Raw genomic sequence first — 19101 nt, 5'->3', positions numbered from 1 at the left:
GGTGAGCAGAAGTCGTTTTTGTAACAGAAAAGTTTCCGAAGAGAAGACGAGCATGAGTGTCAAATCAAATTTCGCAGTAGCTGGAGGAGAGAAAGAATTTTTGAATCCTCGCGGGGGATATTATTAGTTAACAATAAGTTCGTAACGAGTCGATTCCCTCCCAGTCTTCTTTCCCAAAAAGTTTCATTTTTCGACATCATGCTCGTCGATGGAGCTTCTTCTTCTCCTCCAACGTCTTCTTCGATTCTAGTATTGCCAACAATTCTATGTCACCTTTTTGATGGTTCGTTCAAGAAGACATTATGTCTATTAGAGTTTTTGTCAAAGTCCGCACCGTTTCCGTTTTGTTTCTTTTTTCTCTTTTTTGTCCCCAAAAAAGATAGATGACACCAAAAAAACGGATGGGAGGGAATATCGGACTAAACGATGATGAATGATTCAAAATGTCTTGGAATAATAGGGAAAAACATTGAGAAAAGAGAAGAAAGAGTTCCATAGAAATTTCGATACCGATGAGAATATTTGTGCAAACAGATAGAAAGGATTGTGTTTCATTTTGAAAATTTGTAATATTATTTTTTTTTGTAAAAATTGTTTTTATGTCTCCATAAAAAATTTGACATTAGTCGGTTATTTTGGTCCTTTCTTTTCCTAATAGTAAGGTCCAAAAATCCTAAAAACCAAAATAACCAACTAGGGCCGAAAATTTAAACCAGCAGTGTCATTTTATTTAAAGCATCTGAAATTCGGCTACTCATTTGCATTTATTTTTTGAACAGTTAGCTAATAAACCTGATGGATTAAGGATTAAGAGATCTATATTTGTCCGAAAACAAAAAACAAAAGCAAATTAGCAACCAGTTTCCAAAGCTGAATCGTAAATAAATCGAATTCCCAATTCTTCCAGCATGCTCTCGTGGAGCACCTCCAACAATCCAACAACCATCAATGTCGAGTGCAGTGGCTCTTCTGGGTCAGGACGTCGATTTTACGTGTATCGTGAATGATCTTGGAAGTCATATGGCGAGTCCTCTTTTTCTCATGAATTTTCTTGTCTCATCCTTCGTCTCATCCTCGCATGTCTTCTCACACGAAAACCGATTCGTTATAGGTAGCATTCGTCAAAGCCGACTCACCGCCACGATTGCTCTCGTTCGATGAGAAAGTTTTTCGGCGAAGGGACAAGTACGAATTGAAGCCACGTCTTGGGGATCTGCATAACGAATGGGTTCTGACGATTAAAAATGTTCAGGTAAGCTGGGAATTATTGATAGATGTATCGCTATAGATAAGAAAGGAGTCATTAAGGAAAATGACAAGTATCTCGAAGTGAAATCTCAAAATCAGGGAAAACTCCTACTTTAGATGTTCGAAACTTGTATCCTGATCACCGATTAGCTGACTCTTTGAATCCCCTAACATCGGAATTATTCTTTTATGGAGTTGTCTAAAGCGAACCCCGTTTCTCATAACTTCCTTAACTTCCCTTTCTTCCTGTGTCTAATCACCCTCCGCTAACCAATCTTGCAGGAATCCGATCGTGGAAACTATTCATGCCAAATCAACACGGAACCGATTATTCTCTCAACTGGGGAGCTTGATGTGAAAGGTTCGTATAGTTCTTAAATGAGAATCTAAAAGTCATCTTCTATTTCAATTGCTTCTTCTTCTTCTTCTTCTTCTTCTTTCTCTTTTCCTTTCATTTCACTTACTAAATCCTAATCCGTTTGCTTTCCCAACCCGAGATAAAGTGCGATAGGAAGGAGAAGTGTGAAAAGTGTGAAAATAGATTTGTATGCAAATGAGTCCTCCTTGATTCCGTTTTGCTTTTTTTGTTGGTGCTCTTTTTGGATGGGATCTAAATCTCTTGTGAAAACATATTGGGAAGGGAACGGAACACCTTCTAATTATAAGAGAAAACGGAAACAAGCGGAAGTCAGGGAACGGGTAATAAAAGGGGGTGACAAGAGAAGTCATTTGAATACAATGAAAATATTTTGAAGAAGAAGGAAAATGGGGGAAGTTATTAGGTTATTAGGTTGGGGAATGGAAGTTCAGAAACAAAATGGATTCGAATTACATAAACAAAACAAAAGGTACATAACTCGGATATTTACCTTTGTAACGTCTTCTGAATTAGAGACATTGGAAAAATGGGAATTTGGAAATCCGATAGCTTTTAGCATATAACAAAGATAATTTGATTCTGAAAATCTGAAATTTCAATCCCAATAAAATTGGATTTCTGTATCAATTGTTAGCTTCAATTGCATTGGAAAATTTCATTCGGCAATTCCAAACAAAAAAAAACAATCAAATGCTTTTTTAATCTTCTGATATATTATTTCCAGTGCCACCAATCGTCTCACGCAGTACACCGGCAGCAGTCGAAGTTCGTGAAGGGAACAACGTGAGTCTGACATGCAAAGCAGACGGAAATCCGACTCCAACAGTCATCTGGAGACGTCAGGATCGTCAAATAATCCGCTACAACGGTGCCACTGGATTCGGAGGTTTGTGTCCTTTTCGGTCATTCGATATCTTTTTTCGCGTTTCCAACCCCCAAATTCTCACCCCAACTTTACAAATTCCTATTCTTGTCTGAACAAATAGACGGATCCAGATTTTTAGGAAATTGAAATACTCTCAAAAATGTTTTGATGTTTTGTACTGACACTAGTTTCTTCAACTTTTGCGTCCTTTTGCACCAAGAGATAATCAAATCTTTGTCTGTCTGCCTACTATTTCGGCTTCACTTGATTAGTCGGCTCTCCGGTGAGTAATTAGGCAGACAATTATAAGTGCCGAAAGAGAACAAAAAAAGAAGAAAAGAGCAACAATATCCTTTGATGGAAAGCATCTGGAGACAGTAAGCAGGGAGAAGAAAAGGAATACAACAGCTGCTAGGTAAAAATGGGGGAAAACAGTAAGAGATGGTACCTGTCGGGATTTGTTACGCAAGACTTGATCGGAGTCATTTGAGCATGATTTGTAAACAATCAAGAAATTGAGAGGGGTCTGAAGGAGATTCTGATTATATGAACCAAATATATGTTTTTGGGTTTTTTTTTTTTGAGTTCTGAAAAATCTTATGGTAACGTTTGGTACCCACCTGAAGTTTCGTAATTCTGAAATGTTGAAATTTTGAAATTCTGAAATTCTAAAAATCTGAAATTATAAAAGTCTAAAAATCTGGATTCTAAAGTTATCAAACTCTGAAAATCTGAAATTTTGAGGTTCTGAAACTTTGAAACTTTCTCTATTCTGGAGATTCCCGATTCTTCCAATTTCTGATTTGTGGTAAATAAGTTCTAAGCTTCTTCGTTATACATTAACAAAATTATATTTATAAGACCATTTCACTCATCTTCGTCTTCTCCATGTTCGCTCTCTATTTAATTACCCGTTGCGTAGTTATTCCTTCTGACTTTCTTTTCCATCTTCTTCATTCTCGCATGAGCTCTTTACCCGTTCGCATATACCATATGCTCAATCCCATTACCCTCTGGAGAAGAAGAAGAAGAAGAAGAAGTACTCAAAACGAGGTCAGCTACTACTTCTTTTACTAGTATGCCATCTTTTATCCACTCAATTAGCACTCTCTCGCGCATTTGATTCTTTCCTATATTAGGCAATGTGTTTGTTCAAGTAGCATTAGAAAAATCAAATGGGTTGAAAGATGAGAAAAACGGGAGAAAATGGAATCGAGATAGTAATTAGGATTTTTTGGAGTGGGTTTTGGGAAAAGTATGAGTAATAAAAGATGAAGTTTTTAAATGGGGTGTACGTTCGTACGGTGAAATACTTATCACTTTATTTTGTGCAGAAAATCATGATGATTAACATGAAAATGAAGAAAAAAAAATCAAAAAATACCTTCATTGAGAAAAAATCAGAAAAAATAAAATGAAGAGACTTGCATTATATTAGAAATTTCAAAAATAGATCACATTAAGAAATCTCTACAAGATTTGTCTCATCAACTTCTTGTCACCTGTAACTAGATCCGGTTTAATTTTATTCATTTTTATCAACAAAAAATACAAACCAATATTTAAATTTCAGCGAGCGTATTCCATGGACCAATCCTACATCTGACCAAAGTTTCGAGAAAACATATGAGTGAATATGTGTGTGTGGCAAGCAATGGAATACCTCCAGACGAATCTTGGACTGTCAAACTTCTTGTTACTTGTGAGTCGATTTTTAACGCCTAGCAGTTCGATAATTAACTTCAGAATTTTGAAATTCTATGAATCACGAAATTCGAAAACCTCGAAATCCGTTTAACATCTTTTAGCATTCTCTGAAGTTTTCTTCATGTTTTCTTTCGTAACAATTTGTTTATTTTTTGCCTCTCTAGGTCTCTATTTTTCTATTTTAAGCGTACTTCTTCTTTTCGTTTTTTTTTCCAATTTTCACCGAGCACACACTCATCATTTTATCCTCCGATGGTGAGAAGAGAGAGAAACTTCAGGAAGAAAACATAGTGAAAAAGTGTTTGTCGCCTTGTATTCTCGTCCGCTGACTGACACACAAATTTTATTCATGAAATTCAAATTGAAGATTTCGATTTGAAAAAGAGGGGAATGTGTGAAAGTGAGCGGTATGTTTTTTCAGTTGCTCCATTGGTACAAGCCCAATCTGTAACAGTTCAAGCAAGTGTTGGATCAATGGCAAGGATGGTTTGTACCACAGAAGCGTGGCCGAGACCAGAAATGGGATGGGAAAAGGATGGAGAACCGATTTATGAAAGCAACAATGTCGCAATGGTTCGTTTTTTGAAGGGGGACTGGGACTAAAACTTTTTCTAATCTTTGTTACTTAAAATGCTTCCAAAGTTATGTTGTTTCATAATATTTCTTCGAAAAAATTCAGAGAAAATTCGAAATCCCTGAAATCAGTTATCATCCAAGAGGGTCGCGGGAATTCTAGTCAAAGGCCGCCTTGCTGTTTTTCCATGCAATTTTTCAGAATTCTTAGCCGTTTTGGTCGTTTTTTCTGTGTTCAAAAACAATAATTATTTAATTGAAAACTGGTTGGTGAGAACAAAAAAGTCTCGTTGACCTTACAAATGGCTGAAAAATTCCATGAAAACAACTCGAGCGAGAACTGAGCTCTTAGCATTTCAAGCCATTTTCTGGAATTTGAAATATTTTCAGGATTGAAAAAAAAATTTTGAAAACACATAATTTTGGGAAAATTTTAATGCAAAAAATACAAAAAGTTTTGCTGACAATACCCCTGTAAGCTTTTTCGTGAAACATTCCACAATATTTTTCAATTTCAGACACACACTGTCTCTGGTCAATACCACAGTGTCCACATTCTGGAAATCAGAAACGTCCAGAATTCGCATTTCGGAGTTTATCGATGTGTTGCCAAAAACGATAATGGAATCCATCACTCACAAGTCACCCTAAATCGTAAGTTTTAAAAATTTGGAATTCTTGGAAACCGGAACGTTCCTTCAGAAATCTCCCACAATCATTTCTCTCACTCGAACCTCATTCCAGAAGGTAAGCTTTTTTCATTTAAGGTCTTTTTGTATGTCTTCTTTCAAAAACTACAGTTCTAGTTCTTTCACTTTTTGCTTTTTTCATTTCTTAAACTACTTCTCTCCTGGAATGCATTTTCTGCCTGCTCCTTGCACTTTTTTCACCTTTTCAGGGTCGGGAATGGGATCAGGTAGATATTCAGAAGACGATGAAGATGATGGAGATGATGGAGAAGAAGAAGACGGAGAAGGAAGCAATGAAGTTCCAGGAGAACATGAAAATGGTTTCTGTTTATTTTTTGTTTCTTGCACCTTTCACTCTGCTTGTCTTCTGTCCTTTTTCGATGGGATTGATGAATTGAAAACATATAAATGCTAAATTTCAGCATGTATGTGTTTGATTTCAGATTCTCAAGAAGTTCCATCGTCACCTTCACAATTGGAGTTCTACTCGCAAGCACGACGACACGAATCCCGAAATGCTCCGACCACACATTCAGGCATGAGAATTATATTTCATAACGTCACCTTCGTTTTCTTTTCTCTAGTTTTTTTTTTTGGAGAATCAGAAAAGCAAAAACAGAAATGAGAATTCATTGATGTCTCTAGTCCACACATTAGACCGTGAGAAAATTCAAAACTTATTGACCACACTAGATTAAGAGATTGAAGAGTACTAAGGACAGGGATCTTTTTTTCAGAACTTCGTGCAATTCAAATGGATTCTGCAAGTCTACCATCCCTTCTTTTCATCTCAATAATTACAATCTTTTTCAACTTCTACGGGTTTTAATTCTAAAATGTTCACTTAATTTTGTTTGGTTTCCTATGGTACTCCTTTGCTGTGTATATGAAATTATAATTTTTATTGTATTCAAGTTTGATTTTAAAAGTATAAAAGAAATTCATCGTATTATGTACTTCTGATATTTCGATATTGCCGAATTATTGAATTACTAATTAGATTTTTATTAAGCTATTCGATGGTAAGTATTACGGAGTACAGAGGTTCACTGAAGGATTTTATCTATTTTCTCTTCTTATCCGCACCAAAAACATATCCACCAACTGCTGCCAAAGTTTGATAGTTAGGGTCGAATGTGTTCGCTTTTTGATTCTGAATTCCAACATTCAAATAACTCCGAGCTCCCAGTTTTAGTTCACCTTATTAGCTGGTTGTATTGGTTTCCTTCCATCTGCTCCTCCTACTTTCTTATCAGCTCCGAAAACGTCTCCACCAACAGCAGCCAATGTCTGAAAGTTAGGATCCATAGTTGCCGCTTTCTTATTCTTGTCAGCCGGTTGAATGGGTTTCTTATCCCCTCCTGCACCACCACCTCCTGCCTTCTTATCAGCACCAAATACATCTCCTCCGACTGCTGCCAATGTCTGATAGTTGGGATCCATTGTTGCTGCTTTCTTATTCTTGTCAGCTGGTTGAATTGGTTTCTTGTCTCCACCGGCAGCTCCTCCTCCTCCATCTTTCTTGTCGAACACGTTATTGTTAAGACCAGCCAGAGTGTGATAATTCGGATCATGGGTAGCTGCTTTTGCGTTCTGATCGGCTGGAGCAGATGTTCCAGCTCTTCCTTCTTCTTCATTTTTCTCATTTTTCTTATCAAAAACGTTATTGTTTATTCCAGCCAATGTTTGATAGTTTGGATCGTGAGTTGCAGCCATTCCTGGTTTGGCAGCAACTGGTGCAGCTGGAACATTAGCTGGAACCTCCTTAGCCTCGAATACATTATTATTGAGTCCAGCAAGTGTTTGGTAGTTAGGGTCATAAGTGGCTGTAAATTTCAAATCTTTTAGAAAAACTATCAATGAGCGCTCACCCGCCATTGCAGGTTTGGCAGGAGCCACTGGAGTAGGTGGAGAAAGTTCTGGAGGAGCTGGAGCAACATCGGGAAAATGTGAAGGATTTGGTTTTTCTTTGGTTTCTTCAGATTTAGAAGTTTTCGACCCTTTGCGACTAGATTCAGATGACTTCAGTTTTTTGCCTCGTTCTTTTTTCTTCTGAATATGACATAAATGGGCTGGAGAAACGAGGGATAGATCTTACCTTGGAGCATAAGAAAAGTACAGTAACCGTGAATAAAACGTAGAAAAACGTTGACATCATCAGCAACATTCTCTTTCTGAAATAAAAAAAAACATACAAAAAATGGAGAAGGCCTTTAAATCTTCTTTTAAAAACACTTGAGGAAGATAAATTGGGAGGGAAGACCAGAAAATTTCGAAGGTTCACGCATTGGAAAGACAATTCCATTTTGGGTCAACACATCAAAAAATGCATACCGTACAATTTTTAATAAAAGATTCCCCATACTGTCAAGTTTAGGCTCAGTTATCTCAATATCTCAATAATCAGTTTACATTTTTTATCAGTTTACTTTTTTTTAATCTTTTATTGGAACCAAGAAACATTGGATCGAAGCAAAAAGAACGGGGAGCCCTTCCATTGCAGATTTTACGGTATTCAAGTTCTCCGATAATTCATAAACTTTAGCTAATCAGATATTAAATTCGCATGGATTCAAACTTTATTTCTTGTTGGTCAGACACGAAAATTACAAAATAAGAACCCATTATCGTCGTCATCGTCTTCCTGTGTTGGTTGCCTCTAAAAAATGTTCTCAGCAAAGTTTGCATGTCGTTGCACAATACGCAGTTCTTTGGGCTACTGTATAGAATGTGTTGGTGCAAAACCCATTGGCTGCCCAGTCGGCACACGCAGAGCTGGAATCGGCAGCATATGAAGTGCATGAACTGGATGATCCAGATGATGAAGTCGTGGAAGAAGCACAACGTCCACATGTGTATTGACAATATTCCTGAAATAACGAAAATCAAATACAATTAGTAAAAAAGAGTTACATTGACGAAGTCTTGCATTCCAACGGTAGTGCAAATGGTAACATCGTTAGCACAGTCCACAACAGCATCCACACAACCTCCGGAACCACAGAAACCGCAAGCAGATGGGCAATCTTCCGCAATGATCGTCCGCCACGTGGCAGAGAGGCATTGAGCACTCGTGATGGTGGAACAATCGAGGCGTGGGTCTAGAAAAGTAACTTTTCTGATTTTTCAAACTACAGTAAGCTTACAAGCAACATTAGCACAATCATATGCAGAAGTTTCACAACAGTATCCACACGTGGCTGGACAGTCAGCAATAGCGGCAATCTTCATATCCTGAACGATAGCTGCTGGAGTGGTTGTTGCTGTTGTATAACAAGTTAACGGACGTCCATTGTCATTTCCAGGAGCCACTGCTCCAGTTGTGTCAGATGGATATAAAACGGCACAAGCAGCATCACTAATCACATTGGCACAAATTGTAGCTGTATTCGAATAGACGAATGCAGTGTCATTGTAGGTGGTGCAGTTCAAATCGGAGCCAACAGCTCCTTCCGCGTGGAATTCTGGAGAGAACCACGTGGCAACGATAAGGGAGATGAGAACTGAAAACATTGGGAGGATCAACCAAAAAGTGAAGATAGCGAGATGAGACGGGGATTTTATAGAAGAGGTGAGAAGTTGATATAAGCGACAGGTGGGGACGAAATGATACTGATATTTCAAGGGATCTTTCTTCTATGATTTATCGTTGTTTCACTGATCCATTTCACTGATCCATGATCAACATTTCTTATTGCCCTAGAATGCTCACTTCTATTTGTACAGATGAAAAACGATTTTGAACTTGGATGCAACACGGATTGTGTTAATATGTATGATCAATTACAAAACATGTTATTTGTTTTTTTGTGTTTAAATCCTCTTCCAGAGTTTTTGTGGCGTAATAAAAAACCGAATGAAAAAAATGGATGCGATAAAAACGGGTATATCTTAAGACATAAGCATCTTGGAAGCACGAAAATTGGTAGAATTTTAATTTTACGTTTGGTTCAAAGCTACTGATATTTTCAAAGCGATCGCTCTAGGTACTGTGATTGTCAGAAGATTAACGACGTAATGTTTCTTTGTGATTTGCATGAGATGAAGCAACTTTGGCAAGCGATAACGCAGCTCAAATTATTCAAATAATTTGAGAATTGGTCAGTTTACTGATGAATTATTCGTAATTTTGCACTCAAAATTTGAGCCCGGTACAATGCTCTATCCAAATTGTATGATAGAACAAAATTGAGTCCTGGTAGTTATGTGCCACCCTGTAACATGAACTGAAAAAGGAAGATAAAAATTAGTGAAAGGAAAACGGGAATAGAGAAAGAGAAGTAGATGGGAAAGACGAATTTGACCAAATAGACTTCGTTGAAATCCATCTCAAGCCTGTCTAACTAGATGTTGAAACTTCGAACTAAGTTTTCTTTTCAAATCAACAAAAAAATTGGAAAAGTTGAAATTGACCTTAAACAACCAGAATCCATGTCCATGATATCGATAGCCGTAGATTTCTTTATGATTTTTTTTTGAACTCACGTTCCAGTTGGACTCCCATAAAAGGGTTATCTTCCGAAGTCATCTGTAGTTTTTTGGTACGTTCCCTTCTACTCATAATCTTCCTCTTGTTATTCCCAGTCTTTTTGTCCACCAGTTCGTTTTACGAAGTGTGTATATTCTCAACCATTTGAACACTCATTCGAGAGAAAGTCAACTGGAAGTTCGTGACTACCGACGTTCAAGATATCATTGGAATTGCTTTGAACTTGGCAACTGCCGGCTCCGTTGCCACTCTTCTCGTGTTGCCAGGATGTGGAAAAGTGAGCTGTTCGGATATATATTTCATATTTTGATGTTCAGTTTTAGACGAAAGCAAAACCATCTGAAAGTGACTCAACAGGATCATCGAAAACTGAAGAAAAGGATAAGGACAGCTCGACAGCTGGTGGAGCTGCTTCAACTGCTGGCGGATCTCCTGCTGCTCCTGCGGCCCCTGCGGCCCCTGCTTCTCCAGCTCCTCCACCACCACCCCTTGCCGCTGGTGGACCAAAACCTGGAGGTCCTGGAATGGCTGGTAATGAAAATCCTTATAGTCCTCAAAAATTATTTTCTATTTTAGCGACTCATGACCCCAATTACCAAACTCTTGCTGGCATTGGAAATGACTGTTTTGACAAAAAGGGTGGTCCACCTGCTGGAGGTGGTGCTGCTCCACCAGCTGGTGCCAAACCAGGAATGGCTGCAACTCACGATCCAAACTATCAAACATTGGCTGGAATAAACAATAACGTTTTTGATAAGAAAAATGAGAAAAATGAAGAAGAAGGAAGAGCTGGAACATCTGCTCCAGCCGATCAGAACGCAAAAGCAGCTACCCATGATCCGAATTATCACACTCTGGCTGGTCTTAACAATAACGTGTTCGACAAGAAAGATGGAGGAGGAGGAGCTGCCGGTGGAGACAAGAAACCAATTCAACCAGCTGACAAGAATAAGAAAGCAGCAACAATGGATCCCAACTATCAGACATTGGCAGCAGTCGGAGGAGATGTATTTGGTGCTGATAAGAAGGCAGGAGGTGGTGGTGCAGGAGGGGATAAGAAACCCATTCAACCGGCTGACAAGAATAAGAAAGCGGCAACTATGGATCCTAACTTTCAGACATTGGCTGCTGTTGGTGGAGACGTTTTCGGAGCTGATAAGAAAGTAGGAGGAGCAGATGGAAGGAAACCAATACAACCAGCTAATAAGGTGAACTAAAACTGGGAGCTCGGAGTTATTTGAATGTTGGATTCAGAATCAAAAAGCGAACACATTCGACCCTAACTATCAAACTTTGGCAGCAGTTGGTGGATATGTTTTTGGTGCGGATAAGAAGAGAAAATAGATAAAATCCTTCAGTGAACCTCTGTACTCCGTAATACTTACCATCGAATAGCTTAATAAAAATCTAATTAGTAATTCAATAATTCGGCAATATCGAAATATCAGAAGTACATAATACGATGAATTTCTTTTATACTTTTAAAATCAAACTTGAATACAATAAAAATTATAATTTCATATACACAGCAAAGGAGTACCATAGGAAACCAAACAAAATTAAGTGAACATTTTAGAATTAAAACCCGTAGAAGTTGAAAAAGATTGTAATTATTGAGATGAGAAGAAGGGATGGTAGACTTGCAGAATCCATTTGAATTGCACGAAGTTCTGAAAAAAAGATCCCTGTCCTTAGTACTCTTCAATCTCTTAATCTAGTGTGGTCAATAAGACAAAAAGGGTGGTCCACCTGCTGGAGGTGGTGCTGCTCCACCAGCTGGTGCCAAACCAGGAATGGCTGCAACTCACGATCCAAACTATCAAACATTGGCTGGATTGAATAACAATGTTTTTGATAAGAAGGATGGAGGAGCTGCTGGAGGAGGAGCTGGAGGGCCAACTGCTCCAGCTGATCAGAACGCGAAAGCAGCTACCCATGATCCGAATTATCAGACTCTGGCTGGTCTCAACAATAACGTGTTCGACAAGAAAGATGGAGGAGGAGGAGGGGCTGCCGGGGGAGACAAAAAGCCAATTCAACCAGCTGACAAAAATAAGAAAGCAGCAACAATGGATCCCAACTATCAGACATTGGCAGCAGTCGGAGGAGATGTATTTGGTGCTGATAAGAAGGCAGGAGGTGGTGGTGGAGGGGATAAGAAACCCATTCAACCGACTGACAAAAATAAGAAAGCGGCAACTATGGATCCTAATTATCAGACATTGGCTGCTGTTGGTGGAGACGTTTTTGGAGCTGATAAAAAAAAGAAATAGCGAGATTTATGAAACTTCTGATCATCTTGTTCTATGCATATTATCAATGAATATGTTTTTTTGAAATTTTAGTTGTTCAGTTTTTTTCCAAATAAATTCTTGGTTTGGACATCGATATTTTTCGCTTCAGTCCAGTCAGTCATTCAAAAAACTGGAAAGACCCACCCACTCGTTAAATGCAGTAACTCATAAACCCTATTATTAGGCACTGGATGTGGTCACATTGACATAGATTTTATTTCTTTTTTCCTTTATTATATACCTAAATGATTAGCCTAAATGATTACCCATCGCATGAAAATCAAAACGGCGTGCAGTAAACATTATTTATCTTTGGACCATTATAGCAGTACCTTAACTTGAAGAATCGTTTTGAGAATTTCAGTAGTTTTGATTCAAACGTAAAAGTATATTTCTACCAATTTTCGTACTTCCAAGATACTCATGTCTAAAGATTCCCATGCTTATCAGTCCGGGGAATTGTGCACCAACCTGTCTTTCCGTTTCTCTATGATTCTGAAAGCCAGCTTTTTTAAATCTCACATCAGGTGCATAAAGAGCCCTTTCCTTTCTCATTACTCGATGCACTCTCCAACAACAATTATGCGATTATTTCTCTCGCGTATCCAGGCCAACTTCTCCCTTCCTCCTTCCGCTTCGCTCTTAATTCACATCACGAGAAATAGCATGATGCTCATATTATCTTTCTGTTCTTTTCTTTTCCTCACATTCTTTTCTACTATTTTACAACGTTAAGCTTAACTTTTCTTTTTGATTCCTCCATACTTTCAGCCGACAATGCAAAATGTGGAGAAGATCCAAACAACAATCGACATGTACAAAAAACTGGCGGATCGTTATGGCTACGAGAACAGAAACTTGAAGAATGTAATCAAGGAGAAGGACGAGGAGAATCTGAAGCTGCATACAGAAATCCAAGAGTTGAAGAATGCTTTAGCTGAAGAAAAAGTGAGAAGAAGTCAAAGAGACAAGAATGACGACGACTGGGAAGTGCTAAGATAAATTGGGTGTTGCTCTATTTTTTTATCTTCAAGGAGCTAATGAAGATTCATCCCCTTAAAAACTTGTGATCATAAGAATAGGCTGATATATTTGGAACTTCAAAAAAGTCAAGATAATACGAAACATGATCTATGAAAAAAGACTGGCAGCAAAAATAGTACAGATATACAAAGAGATCCAGAAGTATAAGTGAATTGAAAGATCGTATAGACTAGAGACTAGGGTATCAGGAAAAATAATATACAACGAAATTTGAATTTGATTACACTTTTTAAGAGTAAAATCGATAAAAGAATTAGCTATTTCGGTGTTTTTGGTGTCCGTGCACCTGTAGCTCCTCGGCGATTCGTCACATATGGATAGAGACTGTCTGGCAGATTGTCCTCGGTGATAAGACGGATTCCTTCCAATTTCAATGTGGCCAATGCTCGGTCGAGCAAGAAAGTTCCGAATTCTGCTTTTGTGATACTATCCCAAGACTTTGTGGAGCCATGAAATTCTCCTCCCTGAAAAGTAAAATTGGAAAGTAGAAATCATCTCGGACATAAATTTGGAGACATACTTTCTTGTTTCTCAAATTCACTAGTTTGACAGCCTCAATGATGCTCGCTTCTCGCACGAATGCTTCTTCGTCGGATACGCCATGAGCTGAAAACATTTCTATGAAAACTCTGATCCGACTACAGTAATCAGACTACGATAACATACAAATTTCATGTCTGGGAATTCCGAATCCCAGAGTCCACAATTCATCGATAGTCTTCAGCTTTTCACACGTCTTCAGTTTATTCGACTGTTCTCTTCTTTCGTTCCGAGCATCTATGAAATGTGCAAGAGGTCGATTTTTGGATCCTTTTCCCACATAGAATATTGATCGAACAAATGTAGCAAGCGTCAATGCCTCCACATTACTTCCCAGAATGCGAGGATCCATGATCAAATAGCAGAATGCGTTATAACCAAATCCATTTCCACTGAACTCCTTTCGAACTGTTTCGTCGCTTTTACGGGCTCTAGATGCGAAATCGGCTGGGAGAAAACCATTCCGAAGAATTAGTTCCAGCTGTGGTGAGTTTTTCTGAAATTTTTGGATTGGAGTTCTGGAAAAAATACAGTTGACTACTTTCAAAGACAATCGACTATGTGAAACGTTTTTAGTATTGACTGTCAAGAGAGATTTAGAGACTAGTAGAGTTCTAACTGTTATAAGCATAGTCGAAGACGAATATATCTTAAAATAATGCGTTCCTTCAGAAAACTTACACATGCAACCACATCAGCATCAGGTGAGTATCCACGACTTGTAATTTTCCGTCTCTCTATGAGCAACTTCTTTTCATAAAGTCGTCTTGTTCGAGGATCTAACGGTCCAGCAGGAGATATTCCATATTTTTTCAGCTCACTCTTCAACTCAACGTCGCGTAATCTTCTAATTTTTCTGATCTCTCCATCATCCACAGTGGTTGGTGTTAGAACTTCAATGTCTTCTTCCGCGGATGAAGATCCAGATGACGATGATGGTTTAGTTGGAGTTTTCGAGGGTGTTTTTGTTGACTTTTTGGCCGATTTCGAACCAAGATTCAATTTTTCCATGTTAACTCCGATCAACTCTAGAGACTCGTCAGCGGTGAAATACGTTGTTGTGCTAGCGACAGGACTTTTGCTCCGGGCTTTCGAACGTTTTGGAGTTTTCTCCGCTAATTCAGGCGTAGGCGACAGCGGAGGGGCGGATGGAGCTGGTCGCAATCCAGCGTTTCTGGCTCTTGCATTGTTATAGTATGACATTGGATTCGGTTGAGACATGGCAACCAGCTGCGTTCCATGACTTTCTTGACTTTTCGACCGCTTCGAACGTGGTGCTTGTCTTCTAGTTGAATTCAGAACTGCTTCAGGAGTTTTCGATCTTCCAGCTACTCTTCCTCCTTTCTTTACTGGCGATCGTCTTGTTTTCCTATCTTCATCTCTTATATCTCTCCTGTCCGGTATCCTAGGAAGATCAGACACAGACATCGATCTTTTCGCTGACACAACTCTCGGGGCAGTTCGACTTGGAGTTGTTATGGTTCTGTATCCTTCCGAAGTCAGCACAATATCTTGCAAGGTGGATGCACTGTTCGATTGACTCCTTCGGAGAGCATTGAATGTTGCACGAATCTTCTTTTTCGCGTTTCTATATGATTTTGTGATAGCGTTTCCTCGATCAAACGAGATTGATGCGGTCTCTGCGAGAGCAGTCGGCCGAAGAGGAGCGACTTCCTGGTTTTGACGAACAATGAAAAATGTATCATTTCGAGAGTGACAAGAAAAGAAACGACGGAACAATCCATGGCGTTGTTGGCTATTGGCCTTTTTGTAGCGGCGAAGAAACCTGAAATCAGATTATACTTGTCACTCTGAAATTTTTATTTGTCATTCTGAAAACGAATGCTTGCCTCAAAGTATTCCCTTTTGCGATACTATACGCCGTTCTACCCAGTTTGTCAGCACTCATTGGATCAGCACCAAAAGTTAAAAAGAGCTGAGCCATCGCCACATTATCATGAACACAGGCATAATGTAGGGGAGTAGCACCTTCTCGATCGATTACATTCACATTAGCTCCACGTTCTGAAAAAGCATTATAGTGTCGAATTTAGGTTTCAGAAGGACATACCCAATATAGCTCTTGCCGCATCAACAGAAGTCGTAGAAGAACTTGAAGCTAGGAAATGAAGAGTTTCTTTCTTTGGACGTTGCCTTCCTGATGTGGGAGTGGAAGTTGGCATTCGGCTACGAGGTGTTGTGGTAATTGTGCCGTTGGGAGGCATCTGACAAAATCGTTCGATTAGTTTCATTTTATAAAGAAGTAGCAGAGGCAAAACAACACAAAAGAACAAGTTCGATAAGAAAAATGAAAAACGAAAGGATGAAATCGAAAGATTGGAAAAATGAGTCATCAATTGGAACCTAGCTCTTATCGAAAAAGTTTGAAGTACTGGCTTTTGATATTGGCTCATTGACACTATTGCGAAACATTATCCACCGAACCTAGTAACCCCCCCCCCCTTAGAAGCAAAAAAAAGAGCAAAAAGATGAGATTGGACAGAACGAACGCAAACAAAGACGTCCCAAGCGCAATAGTGTGTCAACGGGGGAGACGCGGAGAACGAGGCGAAGAATTCAAATTACCACGGAAAGGACAGACAGCGGCAGTTCGAATCAAAATGCAAAGAGGAACATATATTCGAACATGCCCGTAATGATTTTCTGAGTGAATTACAAGATTTTCCACACCGTTCGTTGGTAAGTAATTTTCCAGACAATACTGAAGCTCAATGATTCAAATCCTGGTTTTCGTTATTAACGAGTTTCATTGAATAAAACGAGCAACAAGGTAACAATGATAGGAGAATAACAATGATAAAACCAAATTTGATAATGTTGAGAAGCTTATACAGGCTGAAGAACGACTTTACCATCCATGAATTTGTCACGGAGGTTGGAGTAGAAGAGATGGGTGCGGTAGCTGGCAACGAGAAGAAGACGAAGAATAGTGACTAAAAAATCTTGCAAATTGAAAAAGTATGAAAAATCTTACAAATTCCGAAAACTGCTCCGAACAATGCCAATGTTCCGGTTTCCAGATCTGGAGCAATCCAGCCAAAGTCTTTACGAGTTCCTTCGCCCTCTGAAAAAAAAACGAGTTACACATAAAATGAAAATACAACTATTGTACCTGTTCCGAAGGCGAGGAAGGTGGTGAAAGCTGCGAAGAACAGCTGGAAAAACTGAAAAACGAACTTATGTCTGAATGGAAGGGAAAACTTGCGAGATAAATGATCTGCAGATCGAGATTCCAAACGTTCTCCTTTCCATACATGACGAAAAAGAAGAGTTCGAATGGGATCTGAAAGCTTTCTTTTCAATTAAAAAAATTGTTAGACGATCATATTTACGAAAGCGAGATATCCGATTTTGAAGAAGTAGGCCATTAATCCGAACAAAGCGATTTGAGTGCACAAAGCCAAGACACAGAAAAGGCCTTTTTCCATTTTCTTGTTGAACTTTGGAATGTAGACCAGAGCCGAGTAAACATCGCAATTTTCAGTAGAGACTTTCAATTCGTGATCGATAGTTTCTTCGTTTGGCTCGTTAACGATTAGAAACTTTCCTTTCTTCATTATTTCAGCTGAAAATAACTTGCTGAAATTATATGCACGGAGAAGAATCAAAAAACAAAACAATACCGTAAACGCAACAGTTTAAAGGCTCATCAGGCTGTTGCGAATTGCGTCGTGGAACGATTATAAAAAGTTACTGTAGTTGATCTATTTATTGTTGTGAGCTATTTCAAACAAGAAAGTATTCTGATTAAAGTTTTTTTTGGTAAATAAAGACAAATTGTGATTACGATTTCGAAAATCAAGTAAGAGTGAAAATGAAGCCACGAGAGGCGAGAATTCGATTGAGACGGACGATATTGAGGTGTTTATATTGAAGAAGTGTCAAACCGAAACGAAGAGCCAGAACTGAAAGAAAAATTAAAAAAGACTTAAATACATTTTCCAACTTACTGAATGTGATACAGGTTAGACATACAAACGTATATCCTTTGTCATTGCTCCAGTGGTACGCTTGAGCGGAAAGATACGAGAAGCCAAACATAACGAGGGCTTGGGTACCGATGACCATGCTGTGGAAGGTAACGAACAAGGGGCTAGATTGAATTGGGACGCATTTGGTTGGAAGGGCAGCAACACGGAAGATCAGTGGAATGACCTGAAAATGAAATAAAGAAATGAAAAAGAAAAAATGATAATGCATTGCACTTACCAATAAGAAACACAGCGGATTCCAAACAAACCAAACGAGTGGAATAGTCAAAACCAGTTCGAAGATCGAGAGGATAGTTGTAGTTCTTCCCAGAATTCGAATCATCTCTTCATTTGGTCTCTTCACAGAGATAACTGCTTTGTAGCTTTCATACTTGAAAATAGATCTCCTTTCTAGGTCGTCTGGGGCTGGGTCGAGGTGGAGAGTTCCAATTGGAATCATTACTGAAGTTCGATGAAACTCGATGGTTTCGTTGAATAGAAGACAAAAAACAAATGGTTTATCTGGAACCTTATCAAACTGTGGGAGAACTCGGGGGCGGAGTCTCAAAGAATGCTTTCAAGACCCTTTGATTGAGTTTCACATGATTCAATGTTCTTGCATTCTTCCAATGTATCAAAGTGTGTTTTTCGAAAATAGATTAAAGCGAAAATGATTTTTATCATACTGTAGCTATTTCACAACGCATTGCAATGTCTTGTTTTCATAAATTCAAGGCTGTTCGACTCGAAAAAAGCAGAAAATTGGGAATTTGAAGCAACAGGGACATGAAAAAATAGTTGTTTCGGATGACAAATACTCTTCAGCTTGATGATATTTTGACTAATTCGCTCATTTGCTTTCTAACCACTCGAGCTCGAGTACTGTAGTTTCGAAAACAGACGTCTTTTTAACGATCTAAATAAATGAAGTTGGATTTAAATTTCTACAGAAAGTTCACAAGATCCGCCATAAGCTAACAACTGCCTTCAGCCAAACTTTGCAATCGCTCAATTTATATTTGATTTTAATTTTAAATTCGTGATAAGGGTGCTCAAAATCGTAACCAAGATTCGCCTGAAAGTGTCGTTTTCAGTGATATTTTGAGTTTTTTTTGCTATATGTCTATATTCATTTTTCCATGTTCCCATTTTCATTTTTAGAAGTTCAGAGCCTTGAATCACTCGAAGACTTTTTCGCGGACTTTTGAGACCCCGCAAATTCCGGGGAAAAGTGGGCGGAGTCGGGGGAGGAGCCTAAATTGCTACCCTGGCACGGTTTTA

General features: G+C 38.7%; 8 protein-coding genes across 8 annotated transcripts; 4 read left to right on the top strand and 4 right to left on the bottom strand.

Moving 5' to 3' along the window:
• Positions 1-198: 198 nt before the first annotated feature.
• Cbr-rig-5 lies at positions 199-6290 on the top strand (the record flags this gene model as incomplete). Its single annotated transcript, XM_045235599.1, has 11 exons — positions 199-283; positions 908-1023; positions 1112-1252; positions 1531-1609; positions 2352-2513; positions 4066-4194; positions 4621-4772; positions 5291-5426; positions 5475-5519; positions 5905-5997; positions 6199-6290. 11 exons carry the CDS (start codon positions 199-201, stop codon positions 6288-6290), a joined length of 1230 nt encoding a protein of 409 aa, XP_045092476.1.
• Positions 6291-6524: 234 nt separating this feature from the next.
• CBG03732 lies at positions 6525-7628 on the bottom strand (the record flags this gene model as incomplete). The annotated part of the gene is made up of 4 exons (XM_002639144.2): positions 6525-6614; positions 6662-7287; positions 7333-7513; positions 7560-7628. 4 exons carry the CDS (start codon positions 7626-7628, stop codon positions 6525-6527), a joined length of 966 nt encoding a protein of 321 aa, XP_002639190.2.
• Positions 7629-8133: 505 nt separating this feature from the next.
• CBG03731 lies at positions 8134-8974 on the bottom strand (the record flags this gene model as incomplete). The annotated part of the gene is made up of 3 exons (XM_002639143.1): positions 8134-8331; positions 8375-8562; positions 8608-8974. 3 exons carry the CDS (start codon positions 8972-8974, stop codon positions 8134-8136), a joined length of 753 nt encoding a protein of 250 aa, XP_002639189.1.
• Positions 8975-9187: 213 nt separating this feature from the next.
• Positions 9188-11167, top strand: CBG03730 (the record flags this gene model as incomplete). Its single annotated transcript, XM_045235581.1, has 3 exons — positions 9188-9302; positions 10112-10227; positions 10274-11167. 3 exons carry the CDS (start codon positions 9188-9190, stop codon positions 11165-11167), a joined length of 1125 nt encoding a protein of 374 aa, XP_045092475.1.
• A 576-nt stretch (positions 11168-11743) lies between these two features.
• On the top strand, positions 11744-12223 carry CBG03729 (the record flags this gene model as incomplete). Its single annotated transcript, XM_045235578.1, has 1 exon — positions 11744-12223. One exon carries the CDS (start codon positions 11744-11746, stop codon positions 12221-12223), a length of 480 nt encoding a protein of 159 aa, XP_045092474.1.
• A 798-nt stretch (positions 12224-13021) lies between these two features.
• CBG25222 lies at positions 13022-13246 on the top strand (the record flags this gene model as incomplete). Its single annotated transcript, XM_045235573.1, has 1 exon — positions 13022-13246. The coding sequence occupies one exon, from the start codon at positions 13022-13024 to the stop codon at positions 13244-13246; it is 225 nt and encodes a 74-aa protein (XP_045098243.1).
• Positions 13247-13545: 299 nt separating this feature from the next.
• Positions 13546-16053, bottom strand: Cbr-lem-3 (the record flags this gene model as incomplete). Its single annotated transcript, XM_002639140.1, has 6 exons — positions 13546-13752; positions 13809-13894; positions 13955-14324; positions 14510-15614; positions 15679-15853; positions 15900-16053. 6 exons carry the CDS (start codon positions 16051-16053, stop codon positions 13546-13548), a joined length of 2097 nt encoding a protein of 698 aa, XP_002639186.1.
• Positions 16054-16675: 622 nt separating this feature from the next.
• CBG03726 lies at positions 16676-18280 on the bottom strand (the record flags this gene model as incomplete). The annotated part of the gene is made up of 8 exons (XM_002639139.1): positions 16676-16782; positions 16824-16913; positions 16962-17013; positions 17088-17132; positions 17182-17414; positions 17674-17754; positions 17800-18004; positions 18059-18280. The coding sequence occupies 8 exons, from the start codon at positions 18278-18280 to the stop codon at positions 16676-16678; spliced, it is 1035 nt and encodes a 344-aa protein (XP_002639185.1).
• Between the last annotated feature and the right edge of the window lie 821 nt (positions 18281-19101).

Source organism: Caenorhabditis briggsae (assembly GCF_000004555.2).
Source record: "Caenorhabditis briggsae complete genome, chrI, whole genome shotgun sequence".
In the NCBI taxonomy this organism is placed as follows: Eukaryota; Metazoa; Nematoda; class Chromadorea; order Rhabditida; family Rhabditidae; genus Caenorhabditis; species Caenorhabditis briggsae.
The sequence above is the reverse complement of the archived record's forward strand: the minus strand, read 5'-3'. Positions and strand labels throughout refer to the sequence as shown.